Consider the following 18,237-nt stretch of genomic DNA (forward strand, 5'->3'; position numbering starts at 1 on the left):
AGTGCCTCGTATGTTTCGGCTTTAGCTGAGCAAATCCATTTATTAAACAATCTAATTTGATCATTAGCAAATTCAGTGAGCGGTTGGTTGTGAGTAGGCCTAAGGTTGCGAAAAGCTTGGCGGTGAGCTTCCGGAGTAATTTCATATGCCCTTAAAATTCGACCCCTGACTTTATCATATTCAAAACACTCGTCATCAGGCATGTTTATAAAAATATCTTGTGCTTTACCCCTAAGCCGCCCCTGCAAGATTTTCACCCACTCTTCCCTTGGCCAGTTCATGGACATGGCTAGTCTCTGAAAATGGTTGAAAAATCTTTCAGGGTCTGACTCTGAAAATTCAGGCAAGTTATGTTTTTTATCAGAATGTCTGGAGTTTGAGTCCCCAGTAGGTGGTGGTACTATTCTTGCCGCCTCATTTTTGAGCCTTTGCTCTTCCACTTTAGCATTTTGTTCTGCTACTCTGGCCTCTTGCTCTGCCAGTCTTAACTTGGCTAGTGTTAATTCTAACTATATTTCTACTAGCTACACTTTCCCCTGAACTGGGCTCATATAAAATTGTATCACTTGGCACTAGTTCTTGGTCTATACAATGCCGTAAAATTTCATTCACCAATGTCTACTTTTTATCAGTGTCGTTTAACTCGAGACCAAATTCCTTGCCTAACAATACTAAATTTGCTTTGGTGAGCTTCTTAATCTCTACCACTGAAGGATTCTTTGCCAGTTCCTGCATTTTAGATGCCATCATTAATAACTTTAGCTCCTAGCAAAGGAAAAAATTAAAAAATTAAAATTGGAAAAATAAAAAATTTGCACGGCCCCTAACACAAGGCCACACTAACCTCAATCGTGAAGGGATCCAGCTGGGTGTCCAGTCAGTGCAATCCTTTGCTAGATGAGCTGGGCCCTAGGCTAACACACAACTGTTCTGCGGAAACAAGAATTTTTAGTTTTGTCACTCAAGAATCTAATTTTTTTTTGTTTACAATTGAAAAGTTCCTCCCGGTCAGGCCAACCACTTGTTATAGAAATCGTGGGCTTGCTATGGGGGATCTAATATTAAATGGATGTAGGGGCAGTAGTTTGCATTAAGGGTTATCAAATATGGGAGATCTCAAAGGCCCGGCCCCCACTATATAGAAATATATAGAAATAAACTTGTAGCGACTTATTACAGCAATAGTCAGCCTAGAGGTTGATCATGGATCTCTTACACAGAAAAAATGGATACTCCTTTACTAACTTACTTATTTATTAACCCCTTAACAACCCCCCCCCCCCATATACATTCACACCAATAACAATAATTATTACTTTACCACACTATCTTACGTTAAAAGCCTTGGTCCACTTAAGCAGGATACAAGGTTTACACTCAGAACAATGCTATGGTAAAGTACTACTAGTGAAGAGCTAGAAGCTTGAGTCAGCTTAGGGTAGGGAGACCACGTGGTTCCACTGGGACCCCTTTTAGAATAACTAGTAATACAAACACTAGGAACACATAATTCATACAAAGTATAATACTTTACACATTAGAACACGCCTATGCCAGACAATGAGAACGTTACACAGTATACTTACCTGGGGTATAAGCCCACAGAAATAAAGAAACGAGAGGAGGAGAGAAGGTTCCTTTCACCACAACAGCCAGCAGAGAAGAGCATTCCAGCGACCAGCTCAGGGCTGCCAGTAGACTGCTCAACTAATCGTACAGCAATCGTATCCCAAGTTTACTCAGATTTACTTTACAAATGATTAGAAAGTATTAGTAAACATAGTTGGTGCCTATGTTATTATTTAATAATCAACCCCAAGCTCAGTCTTTAAATGCTCTTTGAGAAACAAGAATAGTCTTACGTCTGGCAGGGAAGATACAAACAAATGCATCTCGTGATGCGTTTACCTACTATAAGGCAGTTTATTTAGCTAATTTTTGACCTCTGGTTTCCACTAAGGAACCCAGGGTCGTAACAGCCACACTCACCATCGTTATCTCCTGGCCAGTCACCATCGTTACCTCCTACTGGCCACACTCACCATCGTTACCTCCTCCTGGCCACACTCACCATCGTTACCTCCTCCTGGCCACACTCACCATCGTTACCTCCTCCTGGCCACACTCACCATCGTTACCTCCTCCTGGCCACACTCACCATCGTTACCTCCTCCTGGCCACACTCACCATCGTTACCTCCTCCTGGCCACACTCACCATCGTTACCTCCTCCTGGCCACACTCACCATCGTTACCTCCTCCTGGCCACACTCACCATCGTTATCTCCTCCTGGCCACACTCACCATCGTTATCTCCTCCTGGCCACACTCACCATCGTTACCTCCTCCTGGCCACACTCACCATCGTTACCTCCTCCTGGCCACACTCACCATCGTTACCTCCTCCTGGCCACACTCACCATCGTTACCTCCTCCTGGCCACACTCACCATCGTTACCTCCTCCTGGCCACACTCACCATCGTTACCTCCTCCTGGCCACACTCACCATCGTTATCTCCTCCTGGCCACACTCACCATCGTTACCTCCTCCTGGCCACACTCGCCATTGTTTCCTCCTCCTGGCCACACTCACCATCGTTATCTACTAATGGCCACACTCATAATCGTTACCTACTAAATGCCATACTCACCATCGTTACCTAGTAATAGCTACGCTCACCATCGTTATCTAGTAATAGCCACGCTCACCATCGTTACCTTTTCGGATAGCATATCGACTGGGCTATGAGTAGTCTTAACAAGGAAAGATTCCAAAAGTAACTAACCGCTTGCCAGTCGGAATTTTCGACTTTCCCTGACTACTACTGAAGCTCAGAATAATTGGTGACCCACACACACGTCATAAAAGTTTATTTGACGCGATCGTGGATCATTTGGTGCATTGCGGTTGTTATATGTGTTAATCCCAATGCTCAACTGTTGGGCACGTACCCAGCAGTAATCTTTAAAAAGTTGGTAAGGCTAGTTCCAAGATTCTGTCTTCCAACCTTGTACAGAGAGATACTCTGATATATATATTGTATTTATTTTATATATATATATATATATATATATATATATATATATATATATATATATTTATATATAAAATAAATATTTTTATATTTATTTTATATATGTACGTAATGCAACATAATTAAATAGAGCTTTAATATTTTTCCAGTATTGCAAAGCTTGACTAGAGGTGTTTGACTAGAGAACGAGGTGTTCCAGTAGTGCACAGCTTGAGTAGAGACGGAGGACGAGGTGTTCCAGTTGTGTAAAGCTTGAATAGAGAAGGACGAGGTGTTCCAGTAGTGCACAGTTTGAGGACGAGGTGTTCCAGTAGTGCACAGCTTGAGTAGAAAAGGAGGATGTTACGGCCACAATGGGACGCAACCGGGTTCTTTTCAGGTGGTACGAAAGTTCATATATCCGGCTCCAAGTTAGTAGAAGCTTTTAAGAGGCGAGCTCAGTAATGCAAGTAAAATAAAATGGGGAGGTACATTAAATACACAAGTTCGTCACTTTAACCATATATAATTAGTTGCCCCATCACCATATATATATATAAAAACTCTCCAACGGAAAATATTACTACACTATGTACATCATCTCTCTCTGAAGACACTGAACACTCGGCGAAGCTCACTCTGTGCAGTCTTTTACCGGGTTTCCTTATCCGTGGCACTACCCTCAGCAGGTACCAGGAAACAACGATGAGTCTACCCTGGGCACGGGCCAGCCAAATCACAATTTTACTAGGTGCCTTGTCATGAAGGCCCACAACCACAGTCCAGCCTGTTGCTGGCAGGTACCAATCAGCCTCACGCTGTTAGGCCACTTCACGAGCGAATACTAGGGTTGCGAGCCCTAGACAGGAGCTTCATGTAACTCGCTGGTTACTCTCCTCTTTCGACACCACAGTCGGCTGTCTCTTCCACCAGCCAGCCCCGGGTACGGCGAATCCCGTCACTGCCACTCCTCCGGCAGACAGTTGAACACTACAGTTCTCGGCCGGCGGCGGCTCACTACTTCTGTAAAGCAGGCTAGTGTAGAGACCTAGGCTGCCTTGGGTAAACTGACTCTCCTTGCATCACAGCAGCCCTACGTTGACTCTGTGAACACAGACACGTCATCAGTACTCTGGGACACTACATGGGACCACTAGGAAACATCACTTACTGGCTTAGCCACAAACGTACACCTTTTTGCTCCATAGATGGCGCTGCTTTTCTAAGCGCCACCTCACCAGAGGTCAGCACCGGTTAACTCTCGAGCCGACTAGGACAGGAATCTAGCGCCTCTTGCCGGTATATTCCCGTCATCACTAGATGGCGTTGTCCATGTTGTGGGGGTTTCGGGAGCGGACTCACAGATGGCGCTGACGTCACTGCTCCGTGCTCTGATGATGAACTTGGGTTCGTAATAGAAGACGAGGTGTTCCAGTAGTGCACAGCTTGAGTAGAGAAGGAGGACGAGGTGTTCCAGTAGTGCACAGCTTGAGTAGAGAAGGAGGACGAGTTGTTCCAGTAATGTAAAGCTTGAGTAGAGAAGGAGGACGAGGTGTTCCAGTAATGTAAAGCTTGAGTAGAGAAGGAGGACGAGGTGTTCCAGTAATGTAAAGCTTGAGTAGAGAAGGAGGACGAGGTGTTCCAGTAATGTAAAGCTTGAGTAGAGAAGGAGGACGAGGTGTTCCAGTAATGTAAAGCTTGAGTAGAGAAGGAGGACGAGGTGTTCCAGTACTGCAAAGCTTAAGTAGAGAAGGAGGTGGAGGGCGGAGAGAGGCGGCCAATGCTGTAACTTGGTAAACTCATGGTCGGTCCGGCTCCTCCTCGCTCGTTGTCCCAACCAATTCTTACGCCAGACTCCCTCTCAATTTTCCCTCGCTGCTGCCACTCCCGCGTTTCTTGTCCCTCTCACGCCCTCTCCTGCTCTCTCGCCCTCTCCTCGTCTATCGCCCTCTCCTCCTCTCTTGCCCTCTCCGGTCTCGTCCTCTCCTCCTTTCTCGCCCTCTCTTCCTCTCTCGTCTTCTCCTCTTCTCTCGCCCTCTCCTCCTGTCTCACCCTCTTCTCTCTCGCCATCTCCACCTGCTCTCCTCCTCCTCTCTCTAAGCTGCACCTTAATGCACCAGCACCAAATGCTAATTTGGCACTATGCTAATGTGACCCAAGAAAAAAGCAGCCGTAAAAAGGCTGGGTAATCAGAGGTAGAGGCGGCGCCCTTTCCTGCCTCTTCCCCAGAATTATAGACGATAAATTTAGGGAGTGAGCACCGGGAGAGAAGTCCCAGCCTCGTCTTCAGGGGCCCTAGCACCGGGAGAGAAGTCCCAGCCTCGGCTGCAGGGCAATTGTAGTAAAAAAGTATTACATTAAAAATAAGTAGGCTAAGATTAATATTAATGATTCCTTAGGGTGTCATTGTTAGTCAATATTGGTTAATGTCAGGCAACGTTGTTTAATGTTCGTTAATGAAGGCCAATGATGGTTAATGCTGGCCAGTTTTGGGTAATGTAGGTCAATGATTGTTAAATACTTTCCAGTGTCGGTTTATACTGGCCATTGTTGGTTAATGCTGATTATTGTTGGTTATTGCTGGTCATTGTTGGCCAATATTGGTTGATTTATAAGTGACAGTCAATGTTAGTTTCTGAGGGTCAATGTTGGATACTGATAATCAATGGTGGTCAATGCTGTCCAAACAAACATCTGGGTGGGAATATGATGACTACAGAGAGAATACATAACTTCTCGACCACTTAAGCAAAGTAGAGGAATATCTCAGAAGCCGCGTCAGAGGCAAAATGATAATATTGCAAATTGGAGGAGGCGAGTCGTTAGTCCCATTTATCTCCAGTAATTACATAGTTGGGTCATTAGAGGAAACAACTTTTTCTGTTCTTACCGTCTAAATGTGAGATCTGTTAGCTCGACTCATTAGTTCAAATGTATTTATTTTAATACAAAGCTCTGATATTAGATAATTGTTCCACACTAACACTTGTCACACTCATACACTCCACACTAACACCTGTCACACTCATACACTCCACACTAACACCTGCCTCACTTACACGTGTCACTCGTACACTCCACACTAACATCAGTCACACTTATACATTCCACATTAACACCTGCCTTACTAACACCTGTCACACTAACATTTGTCACACTCATACACTCAACACTAACACCTGTCACAGTCATACACTCCACATTAACACCTGTCACACTCATACAGGCCACACTAACACTTGTCACACTCATACACTCCACACTAACACCTGTCACACTCATACACTCCACACTAACTTCTATTGCACTCATACATGCCACACTAACACCAGTCACACTCATACACTCCACACTATCACCTGTCACAATCATACATGCCACACTAACACCTGTCACACTCAGACACTCCACACTAACATCTGTCACACTCATACATGCCACACTAACACCTGTCACACTCATAAACTCCACACTAACACCTGTCACACTCATACACTCCACACTAACACCTGTCACACTCATAAACTTCACATTATTACCTGCCACACTCTTATACTCCACACTTACACCTGCCTCACAAACACCTGTCACACTCATAAACTTCACACTAACACCTGTCACACTCATACACTCCACACTAGCACCTGTCACACTCAAACACTCCACACTAACACCTGTCACACTCATACATGACACACTAACACTTGTCACACTCATACTCTCCACACTAACACCTGTCACATTCATACACTCCACGCTAACATCTGTCACACACATACACTCCACACTAACACCTGTCACACTCATACATGCCACACTAACACTTGTCACACTCATACACTCCACATTAACACCTGTAACACTCATACTCTCCACACTATCACCTGTCCCACACATAGATGCAACACTAACACCTGTCACACTCGTACGATCCACACTAACACCTGCCTCACTAACACCTGTCACACTCATAAACTTCACACTAACACCTGTCACACTCATACATTTCACACTAACACCTGTCACACTCATAAACTTCACACTAACACCTGTCTCACTCATACATTACTCACTAACACCTGCCTCACTAACACCTGTCACACTAATAAACTTCACATTATTACCTGCCACACTCATATACTCCACACTAACACATGCCTCACTAACACCTGTCACTCTTAAACTTCACAAAATCACTTTCACACTCATACACTCCACACAAGTAGCACCTGTCACACTCATTCACTCCACACTAGCACCTGTCACACTCATACATGTCACACTAACACCTGTCACATTCATACATGCCACACTAACACCTGTCACACTTATACATGCCACACTAACACCTGTCACACTCATACATTTCACACTAACACGTGTCACACTCATACTCTCCACATTAACACCTGTCACACTCATACATCCCACACTAACACCTGTCACACTCATACATGCCACACTAACACCTGTCACACTCTTACTCTCCACACTAGTACCTGTCACACTCATACATGCCACACTAACACCTGTCACACTCATACATGTCACACTAACTCCTGTCAAACTCATTCACTCCACATTAACACCTGTCACACTTATACATGCCTCACTAACACCTGCTCCACTCATACACTCCACACTAACATCTACCTCACATACACCTGTCACACTCATAAACTTCACATTATTACCTGCCACACTCATATACTCCACACTTACACCAGCCTCACTAACACCTGTCACACTCATAAACTTCAAACTAACACTGTCACACTAGCACCTGTCACACTCATACACTCCGCACTAACACCTGTTACACTCATATATGCCACACTAACACCTGTCACACTCATACTCTCCATACTAATACCTGTCACATTCATACAGTGCACACTAACACCTGTCACACACATACACTCCACACTAACACCTGTCACACTAACACCTATCACACTCATACATGCCACACTAACACCTGTCACACTCATACACTCCACATTAACACCTGTCACACTCATACGTGCCACACTAACACCTGTCACACTCATACACTCCACACTCCACTGGTCTTCTCCCTGTCCCAAGCAGGCTTGAGCAAGACCAAAGCCCTCTATCTCCCACTCCACCTCCCTCCAAACCCCTGTCAACTACACCGCAGGAGGGCGTGCCCTCTCCCCAAACAATCCCTGCTCCCTCACCCCCAGGACTTCTTCCTGCCCCAAGCAGGCCTGAGGAAGACCTAAGCCCTCCACCCCCTACTCCACCTCCCCCTGAACCCCTGGCAACTACCTCACAGGAGGAGGAGCCTACCCAAGTAGCAATGACCATAGAACAACCTTTTACACTTGTAGGGAGTGTGGGTGAAATTGGATATAAGAAAGTGAGCTTCAAGGTAATGTACTCAAACATTGATGGGATTACCAATAAAGCAAGTGAACTGGCAGAAAGGGTACAAGAAGAAAACGCTGATGTAATAGGACTAACGTTAACAAAATTGTCAGGAGTCATAACAGATGCTGTGTTTCCAAAGGACTACTATATTGTAAGGAAAGAGAGGGAAGGGAGAGGAGGTGGAGGAGTGGCTCTGCTGATAAGGAAGGACTGGAGTTTTGATGAGATGGAAATTCCGGGCTGTGACGGATTCAGAGATTACATAACAGGAACTATAACAATGGGTGGACCTAAGATAATGGTGGCAGTCATTTACAACCCTCCCCTAAATGACAGAAGACCTAGACAGGAAATTGATAGGAACAACATGGCAACCATTAATATAATAGAGAGAGCAGCTTCAGTTGCCTGCAGGAATGGCTCAAGACTCTTAATCATGGGTGATTTCAACCATGGAAAAATAGACTGGGAGAATGGGGACCCACATGGTGGTGCAGATACGTGGCGAGCTAAACTCTTGGAAGTGGCAACAAGGAATTTTCTGAGCCAGCATGTCAAGGAACCCACAAGAATGAGAGGCAATGATGAACCAGCTAAACTCGACTTGATATTCACCCTGAATGAGTCAGAAATAAGGGAAGTCAAAGTTGAATCCCCCATAGGAATGAGTGACCACAGTGTGCTGACCTTTGAGTACTTGGTGGAGGTAGGGATAACCTATCCAAGGATGGGAGTGGAGGGGAAAAGACTGAATTACCGAAGAGAAAAATATGACGAGATGAGGAACTTCCTCAGGGGAATACCATGGGAAACAGAACTTAGAGACAAGAATGTGCAGGTCATGATGGATTTTGTCACCCAAAAGTGCCAGGAAGCTGCAGACAGGTTTATCCCCGTCCAAAAGGAGAAAAACGAAAAACAACAGAAAACCCCATGGTTCAGGAATGTAAGGTAGCGAAACAACTGAGTAAAAGAACATGGAGAAACTCCAGAAATAACAGAACACCAGAGAGCAGGGAGAGATACCAGAGGGCCAGAAATGAGTACATCAGAGTTAGGAGGGAAGTAGAGAGACAGTTTGAAAATGACATCGCGAGTAAAGCCAAGACCCAACCAAAGCTGCTCCACAGCCATATCAGGAGGAAAACAGCAGTGAAGGAACAAGTGATGAAGCTGCGGAAAAGGGAGAACAGATACACAGAGAATGACAAGGAGGTGTGTGAAGAACTCAACAAGAGATTCCAGGAGGTCTTTACAATAGAACAAGGAGAAGCTCCTGCGCTAAATGAGGAGGCGGCAAACCAAGCAACCTTGGAGGAATTTGACCTCACCAGTGATGAGGTCAAAAGGTGTCTGCTGGAGCTGGATGTGACAAAGGCTGTTGGGCCTGATAGAATCTCCCCATGGATACTAAAGGAAGGTGCAGAAGCACTAAGTGTGCCACTCTCTATGGTGTATAACAGGTCACTGGAAACAGGAGACTTACCAGAAAGTTGGAAGACAGCTAACGTGGTGCCTATATACAAAAAGGGTGACAGGCAAGAGGCACTGAATTACAGGCCAATTTCCTTAACTTGTATACCAACTTGTAGACTAACCATGCAAGGTGCTGGAGAAGATCGTGAGGAAAAGGCTCGTAGAGCATCTGGAGGGAAATAACTTTGTAACGCACCACCAACATGGGTTCAGAGATGGAAAATCGTGCCTCACAGGTTTAATAGAATTTTATGACCAGGCAACGAAAATTAGGCAGGAAAGAGAAGGGTTGGCCGACTGCATTTTCCTGGATTGCCAAAAAGCCTTTGACACAGTACCCCATAAAAGGCTGTTAAAAAAGTTGGAGCAACAGGCAGGAGTAAAAGGGAAGGTGCTCCAATGGATAAGGGAGTACTTAAGCAACAGGAAACAGCGAGTAACGGTGAGGGGGGAGACATCAGAGTGGTGAGATGTCACCAGCGGAGTCCCACAGGGCTCAGTACTTGGACCCATCCTGTTTCTAATATATGTGAACGATCTTCCAGAGGGTATAGACTCATTCCTCTCGATGTTTGCTGATGATGCAAAAATTATGAGAAGAATCAAGACGGATGAAGATAGGCAGAGACTACAGGATGACCTGGATAAACTGGAGGAATGGTCTAGAAAATGGCTGCTAAAGTTCAACTCGGGAAAGTGTAAGGTGATGAAATTAGGCGAAGGGAGAAGGAGGCTGAACACACGGTATCATATGGGAGGGGAATCCTGCAAGAGTCAAATAGAGAGAAGGATCTGGGGGTTGATATCACACCGAACCTGTCCCCAGAGGCCCACATCAAAAGAATATCATCAGCGGCATATGCTAGACTGGCCAACATAAGAACTGCCTTCAGAAACTTGTGTAAGGAATCTTTTAGAACCCTGTATACCACTTATGTAAGACCAATCCTGGAGTATTCAGCTCCAGCCTGGAGTCCATACCTAGTTAAACACAAGACAAAGTTAGAGAAGATCCAGCGGTATGCCACCAGGCTCGTCCCGGAACTGAGAGGATTGAGCTACGAGGAAAGGCTAAAGGAGCTGAACCTCACATCCCTGGAAAACAGAAGAGTAAGGGGAGACATGATAACCACCTACAAAATTCTCAGGGGAATTGACAGGGTGGACAAAGACAAACTCTTCAGCACGGGTGGGGACACGAACAAGGGGACACAGGTGGAAACTTAGTACCCAGATGAGCCACAGAGACGTTAGAAAGAATTTTTTCAGTGTCAGAGTAGTTAATAAATGGAATGCATTAGGAAGTGATGTGGTGGAGGCTGACTCCATACACAGTTTCAAATGTAGATATGATAGAGCCCAGTAGGCTCAGGAACCTGTACACCAGTTGACTGACAGTTGAGAGGCGGGACCAAAGAGCCAAAGCTCAACCCCCGCAAGCACATTTAGGTGAGTACAATTAGGTGAGTACAAACACCTGTCACACCCATACACTCCACACTAACATCTGTCAAACTCATACACTCCACACTAGCACCTGTCACACTCATACATGTCACACTAACACGTGTCACACACATACACGCAACACTAACACCTGTCACATTCATACATGCCACACTAACACCTGTCACACTCATTCACTCCACACTAACACCTGTCACACTCATACATGCCACACTAACACCTGTCTCACTCATACATTTCACACTAACACGTGTCACACTCATACTCTCCACATTAAACACCTGTCACACTCATACATCCCACACTAACACCTGTCACACTCATAGATGCTACACTAACACCTGTCACACTCATACATGCCACATTAGCACCTGTCACACTCATACACTCCACACTAGCACCAGTCTCACTCATTCACTCCACACTAACACCTGTCACACTTATACTCTCCACACTAATTCTTTTCACACTCATACACTCTATACCAACACCTGTCACACTCATACACTCCACACTAGCACCTGACATACTCACACATCCCACACTAACACCTGTCACAATCATACATGCCACACTAATTAGTGTCACACTCATACACTAGCACCTGTCACGCTCATACACTCCACACTAGCAACTGTTACACTCATACACTCCACGCTAATACCTGTCAACCTCATACACTCCACACTAATACCTGTCACACTCATACATTTCAAACTAACACGTGTCACACTCATACTCTCCACATTAACACCTGTCACACTCATACATCCCACACTAACACCTGTCACACTAATACACTCTACACTAGCATCTATCATACTCATACATGCCACACTAACACCTGTCACACTCATACACTCCACACAAACACCTGTCACAACCATACACTCCACACTAAAACCTGTCACACTCATACGCTCCACACTAGCACCTATCACACTCATACATGTCACACTAACACCTGTCACACTCATTCACTCCACACTAACACCTGTTACACTCATACATGCCACACTAACACCTGTCACAACCATACACTCCACACTAACACCTGTCACACTCGTACTCTTCACACTAACACCTGTCACACTCATACACTCCACACTAGCACCTGTCTCACACATAGATGCAACACTAACACCTGTCACACTCATTCACTCCACACTAACACCTGTCTCACTCATACATGCCACACTAACACCTGTCACACTCATACGCTCCACACTAACACCTGTCTCACTCATACGTTACTCACTAGCATCTGTCACACTCATACACTCCGCACTAACACCTGTCTCACTCATACATTTCAAACTAACACGTGTCACACTCATACTCTCCACATTAACACCTGTCACACTCATACATCCCACACTAACACCTGTCACACTCATAGATGCTACACTAACACCTGTCACACTCATACATGCCACACTAGCACCTGTCACATTCATACACTCCACACTAGAACTAGTCTCACTCATTCACTCCACACTTACACCTGTCACACTCATACACTCCACACTAGCACCTGACATACTCACACATGCCACACTAACACCTGTCACAATCATACACTCTACACTAATACCTGTCGCACTCATACGCTCTACACTAGCATCTGTCATACTCATACATGCCACACTAACACCTGTCACACTCATACACTCCACACTAACACCTGTCACACTCATACGCTCCACACTAGCACCTTTCACACTCATATATGTCACACTAACACCTGTCACACTCATACACTCCACACTAACACCTGTCACAACCATACACTCCACACTAACACCTGTCACACTCGTACTCTCCACACTAACACCTGTCACACTCATACACCCCACACTAACACCTGTCACACTCATACATTTCACCCTAACACGTGTCCCACTCATACTCTCCACATTAACACATGTCACACTCATACATCCCATACTAACACCCGTCACACTCATAGATGCTACACTAACACTTGTCACACTCATACTCTTCACACTAACACCTGTCACACTCATACATGCCACACTAACACTTGTCACACTCATGCATGCCACACTTACACCTGTCACACTCCTACACTCCACACTAGCACCTGTCTCACACATAGATGCAACACTAACACCTGTCACACTCATACATGCCACACTAGCACCTGTCACACTCATACACTCCACACTAGCACCAGTCTCACTCATACACTCCACACTAACACCTGTCACACTCATACTCTCCAAACTAATTCTTGTCACACTCATACACTCCACACTTACACCTGTCACACTCATACACTTCACACTAGCACCTGACATACTCACACATGCCACACTAACACCTGTCACAATCATAAATGCTACACTAATTCCTGTCACACTCATACACTCTACACTAGCACTTGTCACGCTCATACACTCCACACTAACACCTGCCTCACTAACACCTGTCACACTCATAAACTTCACACTAACACCTGTCACACTCATAAACTTCACACTAGCACCTGCCATACTCATACGTGCCACACTAATACCTGTCACACTCATTCTCTCAACACTAACACCTGTCACACTCATACGCTCCACACTAACACCTGCCTCACTAACACCTGTCACACTCATAAACTTCACACTAACACCTGTCACACTCATACATTTCACACTAACATCTGTCACACTTATACACTCCACACTAACACCTGTCTCACTCATACATTACTCACTAACACCTGCCATACTCATACATTCCACACTAACACCTGCCTCACTAACACCTGTCACTCATAAGCTTCACAATAACACCTGTCACACTCATACGTTTTACACCAACACCTGTCACACTCATACCTTCCACACTAACAACTGTCACACTCATTCTCTCAACACTAACACCTGTCATACTCATACAGTACACACTAAAACGTTTCACATTCATACACTCCACACTAACTCCTGTCCCACTCATACTTGCCACACTAACACCTGTCACACTAACACCTGTCACACCCATACGCTTCCCACTAACACCTACCACACTCATACATGCCACACTCATACACTCCACATTAACACCTGGCACACTCATACATTCCACGCTAGCACCTTTACTTTCCAAGGGAAGACGCTAAAGCAGTCTTCGCCAGCAACAGCCTGGTTGATCAGTCCAGCAACCAGGAGGCCTGGTCGACGACCGGGCTGCGGGGACGCTAAGCCCCGGAAGCACCTCAAGGTAACCTCAAGATAAGGTCACACTCATACACTAACACCTGTCACACTCATACATGCCTCACTAAAACTTGTCACACTCATACATGCAACACTAACACCTGTCACACTCATACATGCCACACTAACACCTGTCACACTAATTTATTTATTTATTTACATACAAGAAGGTACATTGAGTTTATGAGAGTACAGAACATTGAAGTTTTACATTCAAATTCAAATGTTTATTCAAGTAAAGTACATACATACAAGGTGTGATACAAACATTGATTGATTGACTAATTTGACTCCAATAAACAACATGAAAGTGGAAGATCCAGACAATTTCTTTATGCGGGATATTCAGACCTCTGTAAATATTACTGATATCAACACGAGCGCACTAAATTTTGAAAGAGAAATTGAAAACATGCCCCTGCACTCGGCCCCAGGTCCAGACTCATGGAATTCAATCTTTATAAAGAAATGCAAAGTGCCGGTAGCACAGGCACTCAGTATACTGTGGAGGAAGAGCTTGGACACGGGGAAGATACCAGATGCACTTAAAGTAGCAGACATAGCCCCTCTACACAAAGGAGGGAGCAAAGCATTGGCAAAGAATTATAGACCAGTTGCACTAACATCGCACATCATAAAAGTATTTGAGAGAGTGATTAGGAGTCAGGTCACCAATTTCATGGAGACCAATGACCTTCACAACCCAGGCCAACATGGATTTCGAGCGGGAAGATCGTGCCTCTCACATCTACTTGAGCACTACGGCAAAGTCACTGAGGCATTAAAAGAAAAACAGAATGCTGATGTGATATACACGGACTTCGCAAAGGCTTTCGATAAATGTGACCATGGCGTGATAGCACACAAAATGAAGTCAATGGGAATAACCGGTAAAGTAGGATGCTGGATACTCCGTTTTCTGTCAAACAGGACTCAGCGAGTAACGGTCAACCAAATAAAATCTAGTCCAAGTGCAGTTAAAAGCTCTGTACCTCAGGGTACAGTCCTTGCACCGCTGCCTTTCCTTATTCTCATATCAGATATAGACAAAAATACAAGTCACAGCTCCGTATCATCCTTTGCAGATGACACAAAAATCAGTATGAAAATTACCTCGGCTGAAGACATTGAAAAACTTCAAGCTGATATTAATAAAGTTTTCGACTGGGCATCAGAAAATAACATGATGTTTAACAGTGATAAATTCCAGGTACTCAGGTACGGTAAAAATGAGGACCTTAAACATAATACAGAGTACAAAACACAATCAAATGTACCCATAGTAGGAAAACAGCATGTAAAGGATTTGGGAATAATAATGTCTGACGACCTAACGTTTAAGGAGCATAACCAAGCAAATATTGCGACAGCCAGAAAAAATGATAGGATGGATTACGAGGTTTTCAAATCCAGGGATCCCATCACAATGTTTGTACTCTTCAAGTCACTTGTGTTGTCCCGTCTTGAGTACTGCTCACTTCCCCCTTCAGAGCAGGAGACATTGCTGAAATAGAGGGAATACAGAGAACATATACGGCACGCATAGACGCAATAAAGCACCTAAATTATTGGGATCGTCTCAAAGCCCTCCAAATGTACTCACTAGAAAGAAGACGAGAGAGATATCAAATAATATACACCTGGAAGATACTGGAGGGCCAAGTACCAAATCTACACAGTAAAATAACAACGTACTGGAGTGAACGATATGGAAGAAAATGCAGAATAGAACCAGTGGAGCAGAGGTGCCATAGGCACAATCAGTGAATACTGTATAAACATCAGAGGTCCGCGGTTTTTCAACGTCCTCCCAGCAAGCATAAGAAATCTTGCCGGAAAAACCGTGGTCATCTTCAAGAGGAAACTAGATTTATTCCTCTAAGCAGTGCCGGACCAACCTGGCTGTCGTGGGTATGTGGGCCTGCGGGCCGCTCCAAGCAACAGACTAGTGGACCAAACTCTCACAAGTCAAGCCTGGCCTCGGGCCGGGCTTGGGAAGTAGAACAACTCCCAGAACCCCATCAACCAGGTATCAACCAGGTTTTTATAGATAGAGCTGGTACATACAGTGCCTAGAGCCACTATGACGCAAAGCGTTTCGGGCAGGAAAAACACTAACGACTAAAATTTAATACTAATTGACATTAAAGTATAAATTGTGTTGAGAACATATAAAAATAGAAATGGGGGAACATGGCAGAAAAATAGCAAAAATACAATTTGGTCGACAAACAGCATTGTGTAAAAATAGCAGACATGGGTTTACGTTTTAGGGGTAAGGTAGGTTACAGGGAGTTAATTAGGTAGTGCTAAGTTTTTATCGTAAATTAAAGTGGTTCGGAGAGGTACAGTCATTAACATGATTGGGAACGTCATTCCACATACTGGGTCCCTTGATTTGTAGAGTATTTCTAGTTTGATTAAGTCGTATTCTTGGAATATCCAAAAGGTATTTGTTTCTGGTGTGGTGCTCAATGGTTCTGTTACAACCTTCAAAGAAGCTTTTAAGTCCAGGATTGACATTACAGTTCAGCGTTATATATATATATATATATATATATATATATATATATATATATATATATATATATATATATATATGTGTGTGTAGTACCTAGTAGCCAAAACGCACTTCTCAGCCTACTATGCAAGGCCCGGTTTGCCTAATAAGCCAAGTTTTCCTGAAGTAATATATTTTCTCTAATTTTTTTCTTGTGAAATGATAAAGCTACCCATTTCATTATGTATGAGGTAAATTTTTTTTTATTGGAGTTAAAATTAACGTAGATATATGACCGAACCTAACCAACCCTACCTAACCTAACCTAACCTATCTTTATAGGTTACATTAGGTTAGGTACCCGAAAAAGTTAGGTTAGGTTAGGTTAGGTAGTACCGAAAAAACATTAATTCATGAAAACTTGGCTTATTAGGCAAATCGGGCCTTGCATAGTAGGCTGAGAAGTGCGTGCGTTCAGACTACTAGGTACGACATATAAATATATATATATATATATATATATATATATATATATATATATATATATATATATATATATATATATATATATATATATATATATATTTGTATGCAAACCTATGTACAAAACTGTGGATTTTCCGCATATATATATATATATATATATATATATATATATATATATATATATATATATATATATATATATATATATATATATATATATATATATATATGTCGTACCTAGTAGCCAGAACGCACTTCTCAGCCTACTATGCAAGGCCCGATTTGCCTAATAAGCCAAGTTTTCATGAATTATTGGTTTTTCGACTACCTAACCTACCTAACCTAACTTTTTGGGCTACCTAACCAAACCTAACCTATAAAGATAGGTAAGGTAGGGTTGGTTAGGTTCGGTCATATATCTACGTTAATTTTAACTCCAATAAAAAAAAAATTGACCTCATACATAATGAAATGGGTAGCTTTATCATTTCATATGAAAAAAAAAATAGAGAAAATATATTAATTCAGGAAAACTTGGCTTATTAGGCAAATCGGGCCTTGCATAGTAGGCTGAGAAGTGCGTTCTGGCTACTAGGTACGACATATGTCTATATATATATATATATATATATATATATATATATATATATATATATATATATATATATAT

At 43.5% G+C, this 18,237-nt stretch overlaps 1 protein-coding gene across 1 annotated transcript; it reads right to left on the reverse strand.

Moving 5' to 3' along the window:
• Nucleotides 1–618: 618 nt before the first annotated feature.
• On the reverse strand, nucleotides 619–14,255 carry LOC138355330 (mucin-22-like). The gene is made up of 6 exons (XM_069310209.1): nucleotides 14,204–14,255; nucleotides 12,946–13,995; nucleotides 12,610–12,795; nucleotides 6,074–7,003; nucleotides 4,377–4,669; nucleotides 619–765 (listed from the first exon to the last, which is right to left on the reverse strand). The coding sequence occupies exons 1-6, from the start codon at nucleotides 14,253–14,255 to the stop codon at nucleotides 619–621; spliced, it is 2,658 nt and encodes an 885-aa protein (XP_069166310.1).
• Between the last annotated feature and the right edge of the window lie 3,982 nt (nucleotides 14,256–18,237).

The sequence above is a fragment of the Procambarus clarkii genome, chromosome 67 (assembly GCF_040958095.1).
Source record: "Procambarus clarkii isolate CNS0578487 chromosome 67, FALCON_Pclarkii_2.0, whole genome shotgun sequence".
In the NCBI taxonomy this organism is placed as follows: domain Eukaryota; kingdom Metazoa; phylum Arthropoda; class Malacostraca; order Decapoda; family Cambaridae; genus Procambarus; species Procambarus clarkii.